Source organism: Halichoeres trimaculatus, unplaced genomic scaffold (genome assembly GCF_033239565.1).
Source record: "Halichoeres trimaculatus isolate MK-OKI-2021-1 unplaced genomic scaffold, fHalTri1.1 fHalTri1_scaffold_15, whole genome shotgun sequence".
In the NCBI taxonomy this organism is placed as follows: Eukaryota; Metazoa; Chordata; class Actinopteri; order Labriformes; family Labridae; genus Halichoeres; species Halichoeres trimaculatus.
Genome location: NW_027437193.1, coordinates 1,637,943 through 1,660,792, shown reverse-complemented (window position 1 = coordinate 1,660,792; position 22,850 = coordinate 1,637,943). Strand labels below are relative to the sequence as shown.

Here is a 22,850-nt window from a genome sequence, read left to right as displayed (position 1 = left end):
TTTTTGTGCACGTTCACGGATCTTGATGAGTCAATCCTGGGTTGAGTTACCGTGTTGATAACTTGCGTCGTGCTATCAATTATCCTGATTGCCATTGTTATGGTTACTCAATCCTGGATAGATGTGAGTTACCGCGGATAAGTTGACCGCGCTTCGTGATATAGGCCTCAGAGCCTGGACATGAAGGGGAGGAGCCTGCTCACCCTGAACAGATTCCAGTTTGCATAACGACAAGTCCACGAAGACAGTAATTAACACAAAATATTGATTCAGAGATGATTTTATCGATTGGAAGATGCTTTATTTTCTGCAGTTTCTCAGACTGGAATCAATAAAGTTATTATATTATATTATATTATATTATATTATATTATATTAATGTGAACACCTTCCAAAAATAGTCCTTCTGATCCATGCCAAAGGAATTTTTCTCAGCTTCCCTGATAAACTTTATTTCAGCTTTGAACACGCTGCCATCTAGTGGATCTTCACATCCATCAGGACCAAGTGAGATTAAATGAAAGCCTTTATCAGGATCAAACTGGACCTTAAAGAATCTTTCTGCACAAAGGAAATCTTCAAACCATCTATTTTTTTTAGATTTTTTTTACTGTGTTTTAGTGTTTTCAGATGAAGCGTTGTGTAAATGGAGCCTTGTTAAACTATCAGCCTTTAATTTGATCAAATGTACCGTATCAGGGCATGTGAAAAGCTTGATGTTTTAAACAGTACAGGTTGAGCCTTGAATTATTTTTAGTATATCATTAGGAGGACTATTCTGATCATAAAGATAACACTGGGGAACACAATTTTTGTTGAGTAAGGTCTGTTTTTAGCTGTTTTTAACTAGTTTTTGGGTGTGGAATCCAAAACTGATCTCAGTTTGTCTCTGTCATGTCAAGTTTTTGAACTATAGGATCCCTGTTTTCTTAAAAAAATGTAAGATATACTTGACTTAGCAGATAGTTGCTTGTTTTACAATAAAATCTTCAAATATTGACATACAATGAAATATGAAAAAACAGGCATGACTGCAATATTTATTTAACACTATTATGTTTTTGAAGGATATAGCTACTGGAGGAGCTACAGGATTGACTGACTGATTGTGCATGTACCCCCAGGAGTGCCCTCATGTACCCCCATTTGAGAGCCACTGATCCCAAACATCCTCACAGGACTTCTCTCAAATCAAGCAGAGCTTGACGTCAGAAATAAAGGTATTTATAAAAGAAAAGAGGTGATAGATTGAAAGACACTGCTGGACAGAAGAGGAGTAGAGATAAAAAGCGGCTCTGACAAGAAAGGGAATCTGCCAACTATCTGCTTGAAGAAAAGTTTATCTCCCAAACCTGAAATGAGACGTGTTTGAAAATAAGGAGAGGGATCTATTATAAACAACAAACTCAGAGCACTCCTCCTCCTGAATCAGAGCTTGATAACTCCTCCCTCTTCTTGTTGCTATCAAACACAGCCAGCTACACTCTGACCAGGTATTTCCTTGTTTCCTCCCCTTCAGATCTACAGTACAAAGATGGGTGTAACCAACAAGAGCTAGGAGTCAGAGCCCAAACGTGACGTGTAGATCAGATCTCAGACCAGATTCATGAATGAGGAAGTAAAACTTAGTCGTTTCTGAGAGAAGAAATGGCGCAGAGAGGAGCTCAGCTGGACAAGGACAAGATTTCTTGTCCAATCTGTCTGGATCTACTGAAGGATCCTGTGACTGTTCCCTGTGGACACAGCTACTGCAAGAGCTGCATCGAAACCCACTGGGATGGAGAGGGTAGGAGGAGAGTCTACAGCTGTCCTCAGTGTAGGAAGACGTTCAAACCAAGACCTGTCCTGGAGAAAAACACCATGTTAGCAGATTTAGTGGAGGAACTGAAGAAGACTGGACTCCAAGCTGCTCCTGCTGATCCCTGCTATGCTGGACCTGAAGATGTGGCCTGTGATCTCTGCACTGGGAGGAAACTGAAAGCCTGTAAGTCCTGTCTGCAGTGTTTGGCTTCTTACTGTGACAAACACCTTCAGCCTCAACATGGTTTTCCGGTCTTCGAGAAACACAACCTGATGGAGCCATCCAAAAAGCTCCAGGAGATCAAGTGGAGTCAAGCTAACATCCAGCAGAGAATCCAGGACAGAGAGAAAGATGTGGAGCTGCTTCAACAGGAGCTGGAGGCTATCAATGGCTCTGCTGATAAAGCCGTGGAGCACAGTGAGAAGATGTTCACTGAGCTGATCCGTCTCGTGGAGAAAAGACGCTCTGATGTGAAGCAGCAGCTCAGATCCCAGCAGCAAACTGAAGTGAGTGGAGTCAAAGAGCTTCAGGAGAAGCTGGAGCAGGAGATCACTGAGCTGAAGAGGAAAGACGCTGAGCTGCACAAGCTGTCACACACACAGGATCACGTACACTTTCTACGGGACTACCCCTCACTGTCAGCACTCAGTCCATCTACACACTCATCCAGCATCAAGACCCGTCCTCTCACATACTTTGAGGATGTGACCAAAGCTGTGTCAGGAACCAGAGACAAACTACAGGACGCTCTGACTGAGGGATGGACAAACATCTCACACACACTGACTGAAGGGGACGTTTTACTGCCACAACCAGAACCAGAACCAGAACCAGGACCAGAGCCCAAGACCAGAGCTGAGTTTTTAAAATATTCTCAAGACATCACTCTGGATCCAAACACAGCAAACACACTGGTGTTATTATCTGAGGAAAACAGAAAAGCAACATTTACAGATAAACATCAGCCTTACCCTGATCACCCAGACAGATTTGAAAAACATTTTCAGGTCTTGAGTAGAGAGAGTCTGACTGGGCGTTGTTACTGGGAGGTGGAGTGGACAGGAAAGGACGTTATGGTAGCAGTTTCATACAAGAATATCAGCAGAGCAGGGAGGTCATACGAATGTGCATTTGGACGCAATAACAAATCTTGGGGGTTTTTTTGTTCCAGGAACAGATATAACTTTTGGTACAACAATGTCAACACTCCTGTTCGAGTTCCTCGGCCCCCCAGAGTAGGAGTGTACCTGGATCACAGAGCAGGTATTCTGTCCTTCTACAGCGTCTCTGAAACCATGACTCTCCTCTACAGAGTCCAGACCACATTCACTCAGCCTCTACATGCTGGGCTTAGGATATACAGGCCTTATGGATCCACAGCTGAGTTTGTCAAACTGAAATAGTCTGAAGTGGTTTTAGGGACAGTGGGTTAACGTCTGTGTTTGAATTCTTCAACTTTTGCCATCGTCAGCTTCATCTTCCTCAACAGTAACCAAACCCAAGTCCTTCTTGTCCAAATTTACTTTGGCAAAGTCCCCTAACTTTCCAATGACCTCTGACAACTCTATAGTCCCTCCTTCCCCCGCAGTAAAGAGCCTGGGCGTCATCCTTGACAGTACTCTACCCTTCGGAGCTGCATCAATAACATCACTTGGTCAGCATATTTCCACCTTTGCAATATCAACCATCTCCATTCATCTCTCACACCCACCAGCACTGCCATCCTCGTCAACACCCTGGTCACCTCCAGTTTAGATTCTACAATTCCCTTCTTTCTGGTCCACCACTCCGGCTTCTCCATTAACTCTATCTGGTCCAGAACTCAGCTGCCTGGATCATCACTAGACCCCTCTCTGCAAATCACATCACTCCTGCTCTTCACCAACTGCCCTGGCTACCAAACAAATACCACCTTGACTATGAGATCCTCCTCCTCACCTTCAAGGACCTAATAACCTAACACCTCCATACCTTTCTGATCTCCTTCACACCTATACACTCTCAGGACTCTCCTGTCACAGGCTGATGGCACTCAATAACTAAACAACCACAGCCTGAATCAACACTGAAGAGTTGGGATAAAAACTGTATCAACGTCTGAAAACATGATCACAGGAACTCTGGGCTCCACCAATCAGGAGGAGCTAAATCTGAGATCCTCTTCTTTGGACCCTGAACACGATCTTGGATCAAGAAGCTAATCTCAGTGACCTCTCTTTGAAAGCCAAGTTTCTGTCCTGAAATGCTGACGTGGTTTTTAATTTGTTGAAGATATTTGAAGCATGAAACCAGCTCAACAAGTTTACTGTTTTTGTGGATGGAGATGTGGGCAGGGTTATGAGTTCTTGAAGAGTTGATGATCCTGTTTGTTTTTTTTAAACGTTGAACTGAGGGTAATTGTCAGTGCATTAAGTGAGAGGTGGAGTCCAGATAGGGCGCGGTCACACTGGCTATCCAAAACGGGCTGTACTCAAAGCACGAGGCGTCTTTTGGGATGCAGCCAAGCTTTGTGGCCCTAGAGTTGCTAAGATATTTGCATATCTGTGTCTGTCTTTGGGAAGTTGTTGTTGGTGCTTTCCTTTCTTTTCTTCTGTTGCTGCTTGTCTTAATTTTCAAAAAGAGTTGTTGGACATATTGACAGTTTCTGACACTTCTGTCAACAGACCATACTCAAACTTCCACCAATGAGGTGTGTGGTGTGATCAGGTCGTCCTCTTCTCTCCAACATAACCTGCTATTGGGTTTGGACCAATGACAATCTAGAATTTAATGCAGCAGGACAGTAAACTGCAGGAACAGCACCAAGTCCTACATGTTGTTTAAATTCATTAAAATGTGTTTCTGTACACGTAGGCAAAGAAAATCTGACTTTTGGGGCTTTTTAGATGTATGAGGTGTAATGTTGAGTCATCTTTTGTTCAATAGTGATATTTTTCACCCCACAGCTATCATTGATAAGTTACTAAATTCAAAGACATGTCAAAGCAGCATCAGTATTGAGGCGATAAAAGGAAGCATCTTCAGCACCTGCTGTGGACACACTGCCATCTAGTGGATCTTGATAAATGAACTCTAGACACTAAGTCTGTCTTCTTCTGAGATGGGAAGCTTGAGCATGGAGCTATGTGGCTGTTTACAGCCAAAAACAGCCACACTCCACTCCCCACTGCCGGAGAGATTTCTCAAGGGGTATCTTCTCCGGTGGACCAATCAGGTCAGACTTGCTCCTGATTGGTCAAAAAAGGGACTCGCTGACGACGGCAAACCCCGGAAAGTCCAAACAGCTGGTTTTAGGTCAGGATTTTACATTAACAAGCTCTACTAAGAACAGGTTTGGTCATTAAATATCACATTTTGTGGGCTGGGAGGAAAGACAAAGACCCACACATTTAACTAAAAGACTTAATAAAGTGATTTTAGCATAATATGGGACCTTTAAATGAAAGCCTTTAAAAGGATCTTCTTCCTCCATGCTCCTGCTTTTCTTCAATGGGGTCCTGAGCTTTCAGCAGTGCTGCCCCTCCTCTCTGGAACTCCCTCCCTCAAACTATCCAGGACATTACCTGTCTCTTCACCTGTACATCACACCTTTGTTTGACCACACCGTACTTACTTCTGCTGTTTGTTGTTTTTATGTAGTTGATTGTGTTCTTGTTTATGTACTTTGCTGTGTAAAGTGAGTATTGTGAAAGTTGCCCACAAATTTAATGTATAATCATTATTATCATTATTTGTTGTATAAGTGTTTTGAAGTAACTCTCCTTCCTGTGTCTGTTTCAGCTTCATTTCCATCAACTCTGTTAGACACTTCAAAGTGTTTTCAGTTAGTTTGATGAGTGGAGGAAGAATGTCAAGTGTTCACTTATCTAATACTGGTATTAACTGGAATTTTAGACATTTTATATAGTTTTTCTCTGTTTCTAAATTTCTTCCTGTTCTATTTGATATTAAGCATGTAAACCCAGATACCATATATAAATACCATGTTGTTGTATATAGTGTGTCTTGTATCTGTTCATAAAAGAACAGTCTAGTTTTTTAATTTGTTGTAAGGGTTTTGACAAACTGATAATGAGGATGAAAAGTAATGGCTTGTACATTATAAAAATGATTCAGAGTTGCAGTTAAGGTCCAAACTCTGAGGCCATTTGGACATTTTTTAATGTTCTCACCTCTTTGTACTTTTGTAAACATCCATACATTTCTATGAATTAGTTTGCAGATCATATTGGTGTGATGCTGAAAAAAAAGAGTCTAATTTGTTTGACACTCTCTCATTTTCTGTATTTCACATGTATCCTGAAAGCAGCCTCACAATAGCTGACGTGGGAATAGTGTGGATGTGATGACGTTATAAAGGTGGAGGAAGTTTTATCACTGCTTGAATTCTCAGATCAAAGACAGAGCCATCAAATGTTTGATCACATATTTAGGGTTTTGTACATGGTGTTCAAATGATTGAACGGTACTTTTGATCTTTCCGCTGTGCCCTGAATGCATCATACATTGTGCATAAAAGTGTACAGGTTTGATACTGACAATTGGAACAGACTTTGGTTCAGTTTGGTGTGTTGGAAAAAATAAAAGTAATCATCAAACTCTTCTTTTTGAGTGTTTTTATGAACCAAACAGTGATGCAAATATCTTAATTCTATAACATTACTAGAAAAGCAATTTCTGAAGAAATTGCGCTGTGAATGCAGAATGCTGAAGCAGCTTGCGCTGAACTGCTAATGCAGAATGCTGAACATGATTGACTGAAGGTATGTCTAAAAATGGCTGAATGAAGTGTTAAAAAGCTTGCACTGAAATGCTAATGCAGAGTACTGAACATGAATGACTGAAGATTTGTCTTTAAATGATTGAATGAAGTCTTTAAAAGCTTGTGCTCAACTGCTAAAGTAGAATGCTGAACATGAATGACTGAGGATATGTCTGAAAATTGTTTAAAGAACTCCTGTAAAAGCTTGCGCTCAACTGCTAATGCAGAATGCTGAATTAGCCTGCTGTGAACTCTTGGATGAAAGGAAATGAATGGATGAATCAATGGAAAATTTGAAGTTGAAATGGTTGTGTCTATTCAAAAATTAAAGAAATTAATTAAATTTTAAAGAACATTGATGGAAATAATGACCTGACTGAGAGAAAATGCAAGTCGGATATCTTAAACCCTGTTAAAATGCAATCCTGTGTGTCCTGTGTGTGAATTTTTAACCATGTAAGCCTGTCAACTGAGGCCCATCTGAAGCCAGATGTTGCCATGGTGATCATTGTTTACCAACTGCCATCAGAGAGCTGGTGGAGTCTGTTGATTCCCAACACATTCCCTTTGAAATCAGGGTATAAAGGTGCTCGCAATTCTGACAAAAAGAATGATCATGAGGCATGAATCAGTGTAATCTAAAATTGGATTTAAAAGTTTGAATGGCTGAATCAATTCAGGAATTAAAGGAAGAAATTTAGATTTAAAGAAAAAAATCTAGGAAAATAAGGAGCTGACTCAGGGAAATGGAAGTCAAATGCTGTTAAAGTGTGATACTTTCTGCCCTCTGTGTGTGTGTGTGTGTGTGTGTGTGTGTGTGTGTGTGTGTGTGTGTCTGTGTGTGTGTGTGTGTGTGTGTGTGTGTGTGTGTGTGTGTGTGTGTGTGTGTTCAATCATGTAAACCTGTCTGCTGAGACTTATCTGAAGCCAGATTTTACATTGGTGATCAATGATAAATTAAGGGACACATGCTTGTCTTTGTTCCTGGATGTTTTGATGAGTTACTATAAACAGCTGCATGAGATCAAAGGTTTCCACGGTGACCAGCTCGTTAAGGGCAGCAGGTGCAGGTGCACAACTTTGCCCTTGTAACTGTAATCTTCTGAAGATTTTGTGGCAAAGCAAGAGTCTGAATCTCCTGTCACCTTGCCAAAACCGTGAGGGCTAGAATAAAAATGAACACACCGTAGGAATCCTGAGACCCAGAGGAAGCTGTCTGTCTAAATTTCATGCATGAAGGTCAAGAAACGAACCCATGAGAGCGATAGATAGATGAGGGAAAATTTACTGATCTCTGAGAAAACCCCTCAGGAATTAACATGGAGGTATATGGGTTTTTTTTTTAACTTCTCATGACAGTTGGCCATTTTGTGAAAAAGTGCTCGATCCTTTTGCTTTAAAAACCACTTTGTCAGAAGCAGGACAAGCCCTCCTCCATTTTGACATATAATATGCCTATGTGGAGTGAAAATTGTGACCAAGAGAGCAGTTTATCCAGAATTTTTTCAGGTCTTGTTTCCCCCTCTCCCTGCTCTGTCGTTTGAATCTCCCACTCTGAGCCAAAACATTCCGTCCAATACACACCAATGTTAAACGTCTCGAAGAGCTGAAATGCATCATGACCTTTGAAGGGTCATTGTGAAGAAACTATGAATGCTAGGAAACATTTGAAACCCACTGAATGAAGCCAAAGGATAGCTGAGTATTTTGAAGTTTGAATGGAGTTTGTAGCTGAATGTATGACTGAATGAGGAGGGTTTGAAGCAGGCTGAAAAAATGTCCTGAAGGGAGGAAATTTTGAAAATTTCGCATTCATCTCTATGGGACCGAAATTTCGTAAAACGTTAAATATCTCGGAAAGTATTTGTGAAAAATTTCTGAAGAGTCATAGCCCCCTTGTCCCCACTGAAACACACGTTTTGAAGTTTGAACGGTGAAAATCGGTTGAAGTTTGTCGGAGTTTTACCGGTCCAAAAAAGCGAGCGGAAGAAGAAGAAGAAGAAGAAGAAGAAGAAGAAGAAGAAGAAGAAGAAGAAGAAGAAGAAGACATTTTTTTGTCACAGAAGAACATATGCTGTGAATGCATTGCTGCATTCACAGCAATGAAGAAGAAGAAGAAGAAGAAGAAGAAGAAGAAGAAGAAGAAGAAGAAGAAGAAGAAGAATTTTTTTTGTCACAGAAGAACATGTGCTGTGAATGCATTGCTGCATTCACAGCAATTAACTCAAACATCAGCAGAGTTTGACCCTAACTCAGGAATGAACAACAGCAACCATCACATGTTTTCCTGTCACAGACTCAGGGTCAGGTTCTTTGTTTCCACCTGGAGGTAGATTTGTTTGCCTCAATAACTAAACAACCACAGCCTGAATCAACACTGAAGAGTTGGGATAAAAACTGTATCAACGTCTGAAAACATGATCACAGGAACTCTGGGCTCCACCAATCAGGAGGAGCTAAATCTGAGATCCTCTTCTTTGGACCCTGAACACGATCTCGGATCAAGAAGCTAATCTCAGTGACCTCTCTTTGAAAGCCAAGTTTCTGTCCTGAAATGCTGACGTGGTTTTTAATTTGTTGAAGATATTTGAAGCATGAAACCAGCTCAACAAGTTTACTGTTTTTGTGGATGGAGATGTGGGCAGGGTTATGAGTTCTTGAAGAGTTGATGATCCTGTTTGTTTTTTTTAAACGTTGAACTGAGGGTAATTGTCAGTGCATTAAGTGAGAGGTGGAGTCCAGATAGGGCGCGGTCACACTGGCTATCCAAAACGGGCTGTACTCAAAGCACGAGGCGTCTTTTGGGATGCAGCCAAGCTTTGTGGCCCTAGAGTTGCTAAGATATTTGCATATCTGTGTCTGTCTTTGGGAAGTTGTTGTTGGTGCTTTCCTTTCTTTTCTTCTGTTGCTGCTTGTCTTAATTTTCAAAAAGAGTTGTTGGACATATTGACAGTTTCTGACACTTCTGTCAACAGACCATACTCAAACTTCCACCAATGAGGTGTGTGGTGTGATCAGGTCGTCCTCTTCTCTCCAACATAACCTGCTATTGGGTTTGGACCAATGACAATCTAGAATTTAATGCAGCAGGACAGTAAACTGCAGGAACAGCACCAAGTCCTACATGTTGTTTAAATTCATTAAAATGTGTTTCTGTACACGTAGGCAAAGAAAATCTGACTTTTGGGGCTTTTTAGATGTATGAGGTGTAATGTTGAGTCATCTTTTGTTCAATAGTGATATTTTTCACCCCACAGCTATCATTGATAAGTTACTAAATTCAAAGACATGTCAAAGCAGCATCAGTATTGAGGCGATAAAAAGGAAGCATCTTCAGCACCTGCTGTGGACACACTGCCATCTAGTGGATCTTTGCTGTCATCAGCACAGAAGTGAGAGTCCAGACAGGGACAGCAGAACCTGGATATGAAGGGAAGGAGCCTGCTCACTCCGAACAGATCCTAGTTTGAATAAGACAAGTCCAAGAAGACAGTAATCGACACAAAATATTGATTCAGTGATGATTTTATCGATTTGAAGATGCTTTATTTTCTGCAGTTTCTCAGTTTGGGATCAATAAAGTCATTATATTATATCATATTATATTATATTATATTATATTATATTATATTATATTATATTATATTATACTATATTATACTATGTGAACACCTTCCAAAAGTAGTCCTCATGATCCATGCCAAAGGAATTCTCCTCAGCTCTCCTGATAAACTTTATTTCAGCTTTGAACACGCTGCCATCTAGTGGATTTTCACTTCCATCAGGACCAAGTGAGATTAAATGAAAGCCTTTATCAGGATCAAACTGGACCTTAAAGAATCTTTCTGCACAAAGGAAATCTTCAAACCATCTGTTTTAAGATGAGTTTATCTACCAAAATCTGAAATGAGATGTGTTTTGAATTAAGCTGTGGGACCTATTTGAAACAAAGAATCAGAGTCTTAATGTAAACATAAGCTGTAACACTTACAGAGAGTTATGTAAAAAACAGTTTGACAGGTTCAAAGAAATCAGTATCTGAATTGTTCATTGGGTGTGGAAAACATCATTGGGACTGTATATTGTATTTTTAGATTACAGTTTAATCATGGTGAAGTAGGACACCTCAAATAAGAAAAAAAGAGATTAAGGTCATAAAAACAACATAAATATACAACAAATAAAGTAACATATTTGTTGTAATAAAGTCACAAATGAGGGAGTTATAAAAATCTTTATTTTCAGCTATAGTTATGTGATATTTGAATAGTAGCCTCTGTAATATTAGTTAGTGGAGGCAGCATTGTTCCCTATTGGCTCTGTAATCCGTCACTCACAGCGCTGCCCTCAGTTTCTGTTGTCATTGGCTGTGAGAGGTTAAGTCCCGCCCCCTCAGTGAGGGGAGCTCGAGCGACCAACGGCTCGGCAGAGACCGAGTACGGCTCCGGTTGAGGGAAACTCCCGTGTAACTGTTTTAAAACTCGGTGAATCCACCCAGCAGATGGTCGAACAACACTTTGGAGAGGCTGGAGAGATTTCTTCAGGACCTGTATGACAGAAGCTGAGAGGTTTTGGCGGCGTTTCGGTGAGTTTTGCTGCGGTAAGCTAGCGTAGCTAGTCATATTAGCCTGCGTCACTAGCGACAAGCGGCGCGAAAGGGAGCAACGGTTTCCATCTTTGATTGTGATGTTCTTTTTTCTATGGAGTGATAAGTGTTAAAATCTGTAGTGGAGCTTATTTCTCCACCAGGGAGGCTGTAAAAATTAAAGTCTGAGTGAAATTCTTTGTTTTTGTTTTTAATTTATAGTTATAAGAGGATAACTTGTGCTATCACCTTAGTTTTCCACAGTACTCTTTAAACTGGATAATAAAGAAAATTTGACTCTACTTAAAGAGTAATAGCTCTGTTTCTATACTTGTCAGGTTTGTGGGATGTCCTTCTTACCCTTTAAGTTGGACCTGGAGTCGCCTTGATGATGGAGATGGCGAGTCAACCCTGAATCCCTTCACTGCTACACCCAAAGGAGCTGGACTGAAGAGATTTCACCTTTGAGGAGGAAATGACCCTGTGTGGTAGGACTGTTACAGCCTGACCTAACACCAACTGACTTCTGCAGTCTCTGACCTGGGGGAAACTAAACAGTATTGACATTAAAGGAAGAGTCTGCAGAATTTTACATAAAAATATAGACTTTAACAAAAGTAGTTTTGCTCAAGCATCATGGATGTACATCTATACACGTGAGGTAGTGACTGTTTCTGCAGCGACCTCATCCTCTGTCCGTATTTTGATGCTGACCTCAGCCAGTGACCGTGCTCACAGCATGGAAATGACTCAGAGTTGATCAAAACCATCCAGACCGGTTAATGTAGCTGCTAAATGGAAAAGCTACAGCCAAAGTGAGGTGAAACACTAAGTGAATGAAGCTCCCTTGTTGTCATTTGAGGAGCAGAGTTTTCCTGTTTCCTGTTGAACAGGTGAGTGCCAAACACCACAGTGGTCTCTGTGTAAACGCAGAATTTTTTCACTGTGTTGTAATGTTTTCAGATGAAACGTTGTGTAAATGGAGCCTTGTTAAACTATCAGCCTTTAATTTGATCAAATGTACCGTATCAGGTCCTGTGAAAAGCTTGATGTTTTAAATCGTACAGGTTGAGCCTTGAATTATTTTTAGTATATCATTAGGACTATTCTGAGCATAATGATAACACTGGGGAACACAATTTTTGTTGAGTAAGGTCTGTTTTTGGCTGTTTTTAACTAGTTTTTGGGTGTGGAATCCAAAACTGATCTCAGTTTGTCTCTGTCATGTCAAGTTTCCGAACTATAGGATCCTGTTTTCTTGAAAAAAATGTAAGATAAAGCTTTTATTTTGGAATCCCGCGCTATGTGTAGTTTAAAAGCTTTTAGTGTGGAATCCAGGGCTGTGTGTGGTTTTAAAGCTTTTATTATGGAATCCAGCGCTGTGTGTGGTTTTAGGGCTTTTATTTTGGAATCCAGCGCTGTGTGTGGTTTTAGGGCTTTTATTATGGAATCCAGCGCTGTGTGTAGTTTTAGAGCTTTTATTTTGGAATCCAGTGTTGTGTGTGGTTTAAAAGCTTTTATTTTGGAATCCAGTGCTGTGTGTGGTTTAAAAGCTTTTATTTTGGAATCCAGCGCTGTGTGTGGTTAGATTTGAGCCCTCTGATTGTTTCTCAGGCTGACAGTTTCCTGTCCCTCACCCTTCATCTCCTTTATCAATAGGAGGAATGGTTTCCTCAGTGTGTGTGTGTGTGTGTGTGTGTGTGTGTGTGGGTGTGTGTGTGGGTGTGTGTGTTAGCTCTGTGTGTGTGTCATTGCAGGCTGGAGAGTATGTGTCAGTGTTCCTGGATAACGGTACCGGCTCAGCCGGTCAACGTGTTGCAGGACTCTCTGTTCTCTGGGATCCTGCTGGGAGTCTGAACACACACACAGACGCACGCACACACACACACACACACACACACACACACACACACACACACACACACACACACACACACACACACACACACCTGGTCCAGGCTGAGAGACCCATCCAAAGTAGGACTGTCTATAGCTGGGATACATCTCTGAGCTGGACCAGGGTCTTTGAAAGGGGACATGGCTCCAGCGTTCAGAGCTCACACTGATCTGATGACGGACCGGTCGGGTCCATTTAAATCCGTTCGGGTTTAAGGTCAGCGCAGTTACCTGATTGGACGAGAGGTCACGCCTGGTGCTGCTGTTCCTGAGGGGATGTGATGTCACACACCTGAAAGAGACCAATCAGATCAGAGAGGAGAAGAACAAAGACTCATACCCTCCTCAAACAGCAGGGGGCGCTCCTCTGTCTGTGGCAGGTGGAGAGCTCACAGGTGATGGGGGGGCCTCAGGGAGCCCCCCAGAGACCAGACCTCCAGACCTGAGCAGCTCCACCACTCTGCGTGGATCAGACTGACCCCTGGTGGTGAACTTCTGAACTAACTTTGGCCCACCTGGTCCTCTGAGGGTCCACCGTTTGTCCAGGTCCTCATTAAAGTTGTTATGATACGTAGACCCTGTTCCAGGAGCTCTCAGAGACCCAGACCTGCAGGTACCACACCCCCACACGGTGACGTTAGCCCGAGGCTGACGTGTGTTTCAGAGGAGGAGTGAAACCTGACGAGCTGTCACAGACTCAAACTTTGTTCACAGGAAGCAGAACGTCTGAGCTCTGAGAGCACCACCTGGTGGCCATTAGAGGAACTGCACCCTGCTGGTGCTCACTTCCTCCCCCTGTAAAGACTGATGTTAAAGAAGCCGTCAGAGGACCGGAGGCTCAGGGAGCAGAGGAGCAAACAGACTGTAACCCTGAAGCTGATCCTCCCAGAGAGCCCCCAGTCCCTGATCCATGTCCTGATCCATGTCCTGATCCAGTCTCTGATCCAGGCTCTGATCAGGTTCAGCCACAAGATGTCACTAAAATCACACTTTCCCCCCTGAAATGATGCAGAAAATGATGTAAGTTTATCAAATCATATCGAATTGTATTGAATCATATTAAATCATATCGTTGGCCGAATATCGTGTATCGTATCGTATCGGAAAATAAGTGTATCGCTACAGCCCTAATAGCGACCCAGCCATTAATCCTATTTCATTATTGAGCTCTTCAATTCCTATAAGTTCACATCCTCAGGTCCTTAACCCAGTCCTAAAGCATTCTCTGAAAATCTGGTTTCAGTTTAGAAAACAGTTTCATCTTACTCATCCCTCCCTATTTTCTCCTTTGCTAAATAATCACCTTGTGACGGTTAGATAACCAGCTGAGTTTTCTGGGACCCGAGAGGAGTCGGAGGCAAAACAGGTTTGAAAGAGTTTTATTGTCACTTTGGGTAATAGTTGGGGGAAAGAGAGCGTGGCTGTCGTTGGCTGCTGCAGGAGTATCCTCGGAGGCACACTGGGGAGAGGCAGAGGAGAAGTCCAGGTTAGAATCACGAGTATCCAGAAACACACAAGCATCAAAAGAGCACGAGGAGAACATTCACAGCTTGATTACCACACGTAGAGCTGGAATCTACTGGCACCGGCCCATCCTTCCAACAACGCTTAAGAGCCGGCGCTCCTAATCAGTGAACTCGATGCAGGTGTGAGAGGTGCAGCCAGAGGAGTCCGCGCAGGTGCTCAGGAAGGGGAGGGGGAGGGGGGAGAGCAGCCACACTGCAGCCGGGATCACCACACACCTTTTCCTACCATCCCGAACGGATTCTGCATTTAAAACTTGGCATAAATGTGACTTGGTCTTTATTAAAGACCTTTTTTTTAAAGGAACATTAATGTCATTTGAAACACTACAAAGAAAATACAATATCCCCAAATCCCACTTTTTCCGGTATCTTCAAATTAGAAGCTTCATTGGCAAACACTTTAATCCTCCACAACCTTGCAATAGAAATATATTGGATGACATACTAACCTTACATCCGTATACAAAAGGCAACATTTCCAAAATTTATATCAAAACTTATATCAAAATTCAGGGTGCTAATCCACCATCATGGACCAAAACAAAACTATCCTGGGAAAGGGACCTAGACATCAAACTTTCTTAGAGGTCTTGGCAACTTTGCTTAGAACGGATTCACACTTCCTCTATTTGTATTAGACACAGCTTAATTCAATTGAAAGTTTTGCATCGCCTGCATTATTCAAATGACAAGCTTTCCAAGTTATATTCCAATGTTAGCTCTGCATGCTTCAGATGCCACCAAAGTCCAGCGACTCTGGGACATATGTTTTGGAATTGTATATCACTGAAAAGTTTCTGGACAAATTTTTCTGAGGCCATCTCTCATATCTGCAAGGAAAAAATCCCACCTTCACCACTTATTTCCATCTTTGGGATTCTTCCTCCAGAAATCACTGTTTCTAAACTACAAGGGAAAGCAGTTGCTTTTGCATCTTTAATAGCCCGTAGAACTATTCTTCTCCAGTGGAAATCTGACAAACCTCCATCTTTAGATAGTTGGATTAAGGAAATGCTCTCTGTGCTGCAGCTGGAAAAGCTAAGATACAGCAGAGAAAACCAGCCTGAAAAATTTTGGATGATCTGGTCTTCTTTTATTGTCTATGTTAAAAATCTGAGTCTATTATGAAGCTATTGTTATTGATACATATGTATAGACTGAGAATGTCAAGTAAGTAAGATATAAACTTGCCTCACAGATATTTGTACTTGTAAAGGAGTGATACATTTATTTATTTCATCTTCACATATATGAATGTAAGTATGTTTTGTTTTGTCTTGTTTTGTTTTGTTTTGTTACCTTTGCTTTGTTTTGTTTTGTTTTTACTTTCTTCCTTGTCTTTGTTAGTGTATTTGTATGGGATGGGAGGTTAACTGGGTGGTTGGGGAGTATTAAGGGTGTGTTTATGTTCAATCTGTAAAATGAAAAATCCATAAAGTTGAAAAAAAAAAAAAACTTAAAATAAAAATAATCAACATTATTACAGTGAATGAGAAATACAGAATAAAAAATGTATACATCCTATGTGTACACATTTTTAGAGGAGGTAGTGCCATGAATTATTTTGCTTTTTATTTTATTTTTGTGTCTGTGTAGAGCAGTGGTTGGGGTTACTGGTGCAGGAAAACATGAGCTCATTCATTTTTCACAGACTTCTACAAAAATATTTATAACAATTATTTTAGGCCCAGAACCAAGCCATCCAGAATCCCAGCTTAATCACCATTAAACCTATTATTCTGTGAAAAAAAAAAAAACATTTCAGTATTTAATTTTCTGATGTACTCAGTTTAATAAATACCCTTTTTTATAGCGTTTTTAAATGTTGTCTATTCACAGAAAATCTTTTGTGGTCATGATTCACTGACACTGGCTTGATTCCAGGCTTAAAATAATTCTTATAAATATTTTGTGCAAAAGTATTTGGGTAAAATGAATGGGATTTTGTCTTGCACCAGTAAATCCCAACCACTGCTATGCTCTATATCAGGGATCTCAAAGTCGTGCCATGGAGGGCCGAGAGGCTGCAGGTTTTCTTTCCAACCAAAAACTCCACCAGCTGATTTCACTGATTACCTCACCTTCAAGCAGAGAGCAGGGACTAATCAGTGAAACCAGCTGGTGGAGTTTTTGGTTAGAAAGAAAACCTGCAGCCTCTTGGTCCTCCATGGCAGGACTTTGTGATCCCTGCTCTTTATTGATGGAATTTAAACCAGGTCTCCCACGATTTTCTATGGAAAAAGAGCTTGTAGTGTTCATACCAATAACCTCAACACTTCCTCTAACAAATGTCCCTTTGTATATAATATTAACGACCATTAAATCATTCGCTTGGTAAGGTCGTTAGGGCTTCCATGTCATCGGACTACACAACTTAGCTCAAGCCCAGATATAAATTAAAGCTTATACTGCAAAAAAACTGAAATCTTATCAAGTGTTTTTGTCTTTTTTTAAGTAAAAATTCTCTTAATATACTCGATATGAGCCACTTTCAACTTATCAATCCAGAAAAATGTCTTGTTTCAAGTTATCAGAGTACTAAAATGAGGTTTGAATCGCTTGTAACCAGAAAAAAATCTGCCAATGGAACAAGAAAAAATTGCTTGAAAATTTCCTTGAGACTAGAGCAATGTCTTAATACAAGTAACTTTTCTCTTGTTTCAGATTTTTTTTACTGGTTACGAGCAATTCAGACCTCATTTTTGTCCTTAGATAACTTTAAACAAGACATTTTTCTGGATTGGTCGTGTGAATTTGGCTCATATTGAGTCTAAAAAGGAATTTTCTACTGAAAATAAGACAAAAACACTTGATAAGATTTCTGTTTTTGCAGTGTAATTGTCTCCCATTCTCCACCCTCGGTATCTGGTTCAGGTGGTTCAGGATCTGTTTTAAGTTTGATTGTCTTGCTCCTGGTTTGTATTCGTCTCCCCCCCTGGGGACCTGTCGGGGGCCATCCCACCACTGCCACCAAATGTCACACTCTAACCACAAGTGAGGGTAGTACGGCGAAAGGCTGACTGGAAAAGTGGTGTAGATTTACCTCAAAATGTAAAAAAAATGGCAGAATCACATCCTTTAGATGGAAAAAATGAAGAATTTTATTGCTCTTCAAATATAGGTCTGGGTTACAAGAGCAATTAGGGCAAACAAGGCAACAGAAAAAATATTTTCGAAATAAACAGACCTGCTCAGCATCACAGCCCTTCTCTGACTGCCTGGGCTAGTGATGGTCCGCTGATACCCGAGGCTCCGACACATGCGCCGTAGCTCATGAAGCAAACGTATCGAAGCACTGTGCCGGAGCGTGTATAGGTCACGTGCCGAGTGACGTCCGAAACAGTTGAGTGACGTATGAAACAGTTGAGTGTATTGAACCACTGCTGTGGCTCGGACATCAAACGAAGCACCTGATTGGCAGAGGTTCGGTTTGACAGTTACATTCAGTACTGAAGATCCAACATAACATGATAGACTACTCTGAGTAAAGTAAAACAGTTATTGTAGGGCTAAGCATCATAATATGAGAATTATATATCACACAGAATCATGTCACATAAAGGTGCTTTGTAGTGAACTGCTAATGGACTCGTAACTGGCATTTGTGAGTTCAATTCCTGTCCAATCATGCCATTGATAATATATTTTAATTAAAAATATCAGACATCTGGCGTCAAAATCATCATCGAAATCTTTTAAGCTATGTGATATTTAAATTTGTTTTAGGGTGTAATATGACTACTGTCAGGCTTAAGTATGGAGCTACTGTGAACTTCAATCAGACGTCACAAATACATTGTCTTTATTTTTCTTTTTCAAAATGTATTTTATTGTGTGAGAGCATGAAACCATCCATCCATGCAGTGTACGCGAACAAAAACACATTAGCGGCTCAAATCCCAAATGACTCATGAAACAATGACTTCATCATCATTTCAATTGCACTTCATTTTATTGACCACTAAAGGAACCTACTCGAGCATTGTATCGTTGAAGCCTCGAGCAATGAAGCATTTTTCGAATCAGGTGTCGGGGCCTCAACAAAGCCTCGGGCACCCTTCTCTGACTGCCTGGGCAGTGGAGATCCCTTCCATTTTAAAGGCTAAGCCCCTCCTATTGGACCATACCATCTCCAAATTAAATCAATCAAGTAATCACACACATTTTATGTCAACCTGATACCTTGAAAATCTCTATTTACATTTACCACACATTATAAGTTAAGCACTCCCATAATCCTCCAGCCTGGAATGACTTTTCAACTCATTTCACACTTCCATCCGTTGGTACGGTTCAGTGAGATGGACTGAGCATGCTCCCTACTTTCTACTCAGGCACTATAAAAGGCAGCCTGAAACCATACTTGGGTCCTTTAACACTGCCCAGCACCAGGAAGCACTGTGGTAAAAAAAAGACAAACGACAAATTCTTGATAAGCAAACTTCAACCTTAAGATCACCATATTCTGTGTATAAATGTGTGTTTGTGAAACTAGCTCAGGCAAGTTACTGAGATTTTAAATGCAGCTTAGTGTGTGCACCCACCAAGCTAGCAGTAGCATGCTACCTGGCTAACGTGGTCTGTGGAATTGGTGAGGGAGTGGTGTGTTGGTGTGGTGTTTTGCCAGTGGCAGGAGCAACTGCCACAGTAATATATGCGGTCTGGAAGAGTGTCCACATCGATCGCCGGGGGATGCCTGGTGGAATCAGCCAAAGTCATAAATATGAGAAAGTAAATTATAAATATGAGATAAGTCATAACTATGAGATGCATTTTCATAAGTATGAGATAGTAAGTCATAATTTTGAGGGACTAAGTCACAACTATGAGATACATGAGCTGTGTCCCAATTCAGGTTCTGCAGCCTACGGAGGCTGGAGTTGTAGACCGATTACGTCACAGCGGTGTGTCGGAGGCTGTCCCAATACGGAGGCTCCTCCAAATGCGGCCGACGAATCCGTCCTCCGTTTCGGGGGCCGCGAAGGACGGGTTTGGTGAATCCTTCATAGCCTCACATATCCCAAGATTCATTGCGTATGAATGCCGAACATGATGGACACGGCCGAACTCCAAAAGGAGTCCTGTTTTATCCAGATATGAAGGATTTCTGGCAACAACTATGTGATTGTGTTTTTAAACCGTGAAAGAATATTTTGTTTTTCTGTGTGAAAATGTGTTTGGGCTCTTTTCAGGTAATATACTGTGGAAAAAGAGTTCTTTATGAATCTTCTCATTATTTTATAAAAATATGTCCATAAATGTAAATTCTCTTGGGAAAGAAATTTACTTGGAGTTTTTATTTATTTATTTATGTATTTTTTACAGGGAATTCACAAAAGACATTAAATCATTTCAGCAGCTTTTATTTTATACTTATTTATTTATCATCCCCCCAGCACTTGATCAAATGTTGAAAATGTACGTTGTTGCCTTACTCTCATGTAAATGGTAGATCTATACTCTATCAATAGGGATAATAATAATACAAATGATATAATGATAAAAATGATGATAATAATAATGATAATAATAAAAATGATAACGCAAAGTAATAAAAAGGTAGTAAAAATCATCCTGTTTAAATGTGAGGTTTTGGTTTACGTGTGTTTAAAAGTAATGTAAGCCTGACAGGTGAGGGCGGTGCTGTGTGACGTCGAGGGTGACAAACAGGAAATGCTTCGTAGACCAGACCGTCTCAATTCAGTTCGGCCTTTGCGGTCTTCGCAGGCTATAAAGGCCGGGTCCTCCGAAGGCCACAGCCTCCGTAGGCTGCAGCCCCTGAATTGGGTCACAGCTATGGTCAATTATAAAGAAGCTAAGGCTGTGGGTGGGCTGTTACTTCAGAAATAACTCTTTTTTTTTTTTTTTTTTTCTTTTGCTGCATGTGGTAATGTGAAATGAGATTTTTATTCTTAATGAGGCTCTCCTGTTTAAAGTTTTATTAATTTGATATTTGTAATTTTACTCTGACCAAGTGACAGCAGAAAAATCACAGGATACTCTGCAATATCTTTAGCTGTCCCAGTTAGAAATCTAGTCACCTCACCGTGTCATCATGGTCTTCTGATTTAACGTGTCATATTTAATTTATTTGTGTGCTTTTTGGGATCAGACAGCCAGAAGAGTGTATTACGGCTGACGACAGCAGCGAAGCTTGGCAGGCGAGTAGCAGTGAAGGTCGTGAAGTGTGTAGTTCTGCTAAACTACCACAAAACAAACTCTAACCATGATTATAATCAGACATACTGTACTTGCACCTAATGAAGTGTGCCGAACACACAGACACGGCCTTCGCCTCATTCAGTGGCGCCCATGTCGTCTTCGTAACCGGGTCGAGGTGATTACAGGCTTTTACCCAGAGTTCCCTCCTTACTGGCTCTTTTAAATGGGACAGAAACCTGTAGGATGAGTACTGCTGTGCTCCATCCTCTTTCTTCATATAATGATTATTCTTACTGGTCCCCTCACTGCACCACTTTACCCTTTTTCAAGCCGTCAAGTCTGAGATGATCACTAAAGTCTTCTTCTACAATGGGTTGTTATGGTTGCTATGGCGCTTTGTTTGCACCTCCAAAAAAATGGCGCCATTGGTACCGCCCACAAATGCCCGGATGTTTGTGTCAACCTATATAGTGAATCAGATGTAGTTGACTATAATGTCCACTCAATCAGCTGAATTAAAACAACATTTCAGACTCTACTCACTTATTCAAAAACTGCAAAACAGTATTTATTTTAGTGATACCTAATATTATATTTAGCTTATTTTCTGAAACAGCCAAATCCAATAGAAACATTTATTACACGTTATTTTTAAATAAATAAACCATATATTTGCTTGGAACTTATGCTGTGTTTAAGAATTAAAAGGTCCAGTGAATGCATCACTCGTGATGAGCGGTTTAGCGGCTAACGTCCGTGTTGTTTGTTCCTCAGCTCAAAGTTGTGAGACGGGCTCGTCTGAAAGTTAAACAGGGAGCTAAGTGTTATTCTCTGACAGTTTTTCATGTTGTTTCATGCTGTTAGTAATCATTAAACACGTAATCAGCCATTCCTTCTGTTTGAACCCAAATGCATGATGGGATATATTGCTCATATAGTGGGCATCGCTAATACACTACTTTTCAAAATGCATTGTGGGATACATTGAGTGGACTATACGGTAAATGACCATGCTCACTCAGAATTCAGACAGCACTACAACATGACGTATTCACTATAGAGTGAATAGTGATGGAGTCTGTGCAGTAGAGACTGTGAGGGATTCTGGGAGAATCTGAGTGGAGCTGAGTGACAAAAATAATTATTTTTTCTTTCGAGAGTCTAATCACTTCTTGACTCTACCTCCTGACATATTTTACAATCCCCGAAAAAAATACACAAGAACGTCAGCTGTCAATCATCGTTAAACGTGACATAAAGCCTCTTTTTTAACCTCGTATAACTAATAAAAACAAAACTTTTCATAAAAGAGAGGACCTGGATACAAGACAGCCAAATGATATCTTCAAATCACCACAACAATCAGACGTGAGAAACATTTCTACCAGGTGGATTAATTTTTTAAACTTTGACCACAGCCCATCTGGAATGACTGGGGAGATGGATTTTTAAACCTATACTGCAGCCAGCCACCAGGGGAGCAGTTTTTGTGGAGACCTCACTACAAGCCGAGCAAGATGACGTCCATTTTTTTACAGTCTCTGCTCCAAACACAAACTCAAACACTGCAGGTTCACTCTCCCTGATTCACACCCAGTCCAGGAATGTGGTTGGTTAACACCCTTACTGCGAGACCAGGGGCACGATTACGTCAGCTCAGGTGCTGCAGGTGCAGCAGGAAAGAGAGGAGCAGGAAGGAGTCAGGAAGTTGAAATTATTTAGTGACTTCTGTCAGCGTCCATTTTGTGTTGAACAGAGAAGAGGAAGGAGAGAGAAAAGGCGAGCAGGGTGAGTGTTGATCCAACATTTCTGTGATTGAACTGTCAGAGTCTCTGAGTCACTTTTCAACCTGGGGACGAGTTAGACTGAACTCAGCAGTCTGATTTATCTATGGAGTCGTAACTCTGGTTCAGGAACAATCAGTGAAGCGTCAGTAAGTCCTGAAACAGACAGGAAGGTGTGTTTCACGGAGCAGATAATAATTAATCCACAGAGCAGGCTCAGGGGCCCAAAGTTCACCTTTTATAACATCATTTATGACAGCTGGCTCAGCCTCTCTGGACCAGATAAGGATGGTGTCTGGATGAAAGTTCAGATTGTAAAGATATCAAACAATCT

General features: G+C 41.0%; 1 protein-coding gene across 1 annotated transcript; it reads left to right on the top strand.

Annotated features, from left to right (window-relative positions):
- The first annotated feature begins 1,632 nt into the window (after nucleotides 1–1,632).
- LOC141804030 (tripartite motif-containing protein 16-like protein) lies at nucleotides 1,633–3,812 on the top strand. The gene has a single exon (XM_074688242.1). The coding sequence runs from the start codon at nucleotides 1,648–1,650 to the stop codon at nucleotides 3,202–3,204; it is 1,557 nt and encodes a 518-aa protein (XP_074544343.1). The 5' UTR covers nucleotides 1,633–1,647; the 3' UTR covers nucleotides 3,205–3,812.
- Nucleotides 3,813–22,850: the final 19,038 nt, after the last annotated feature.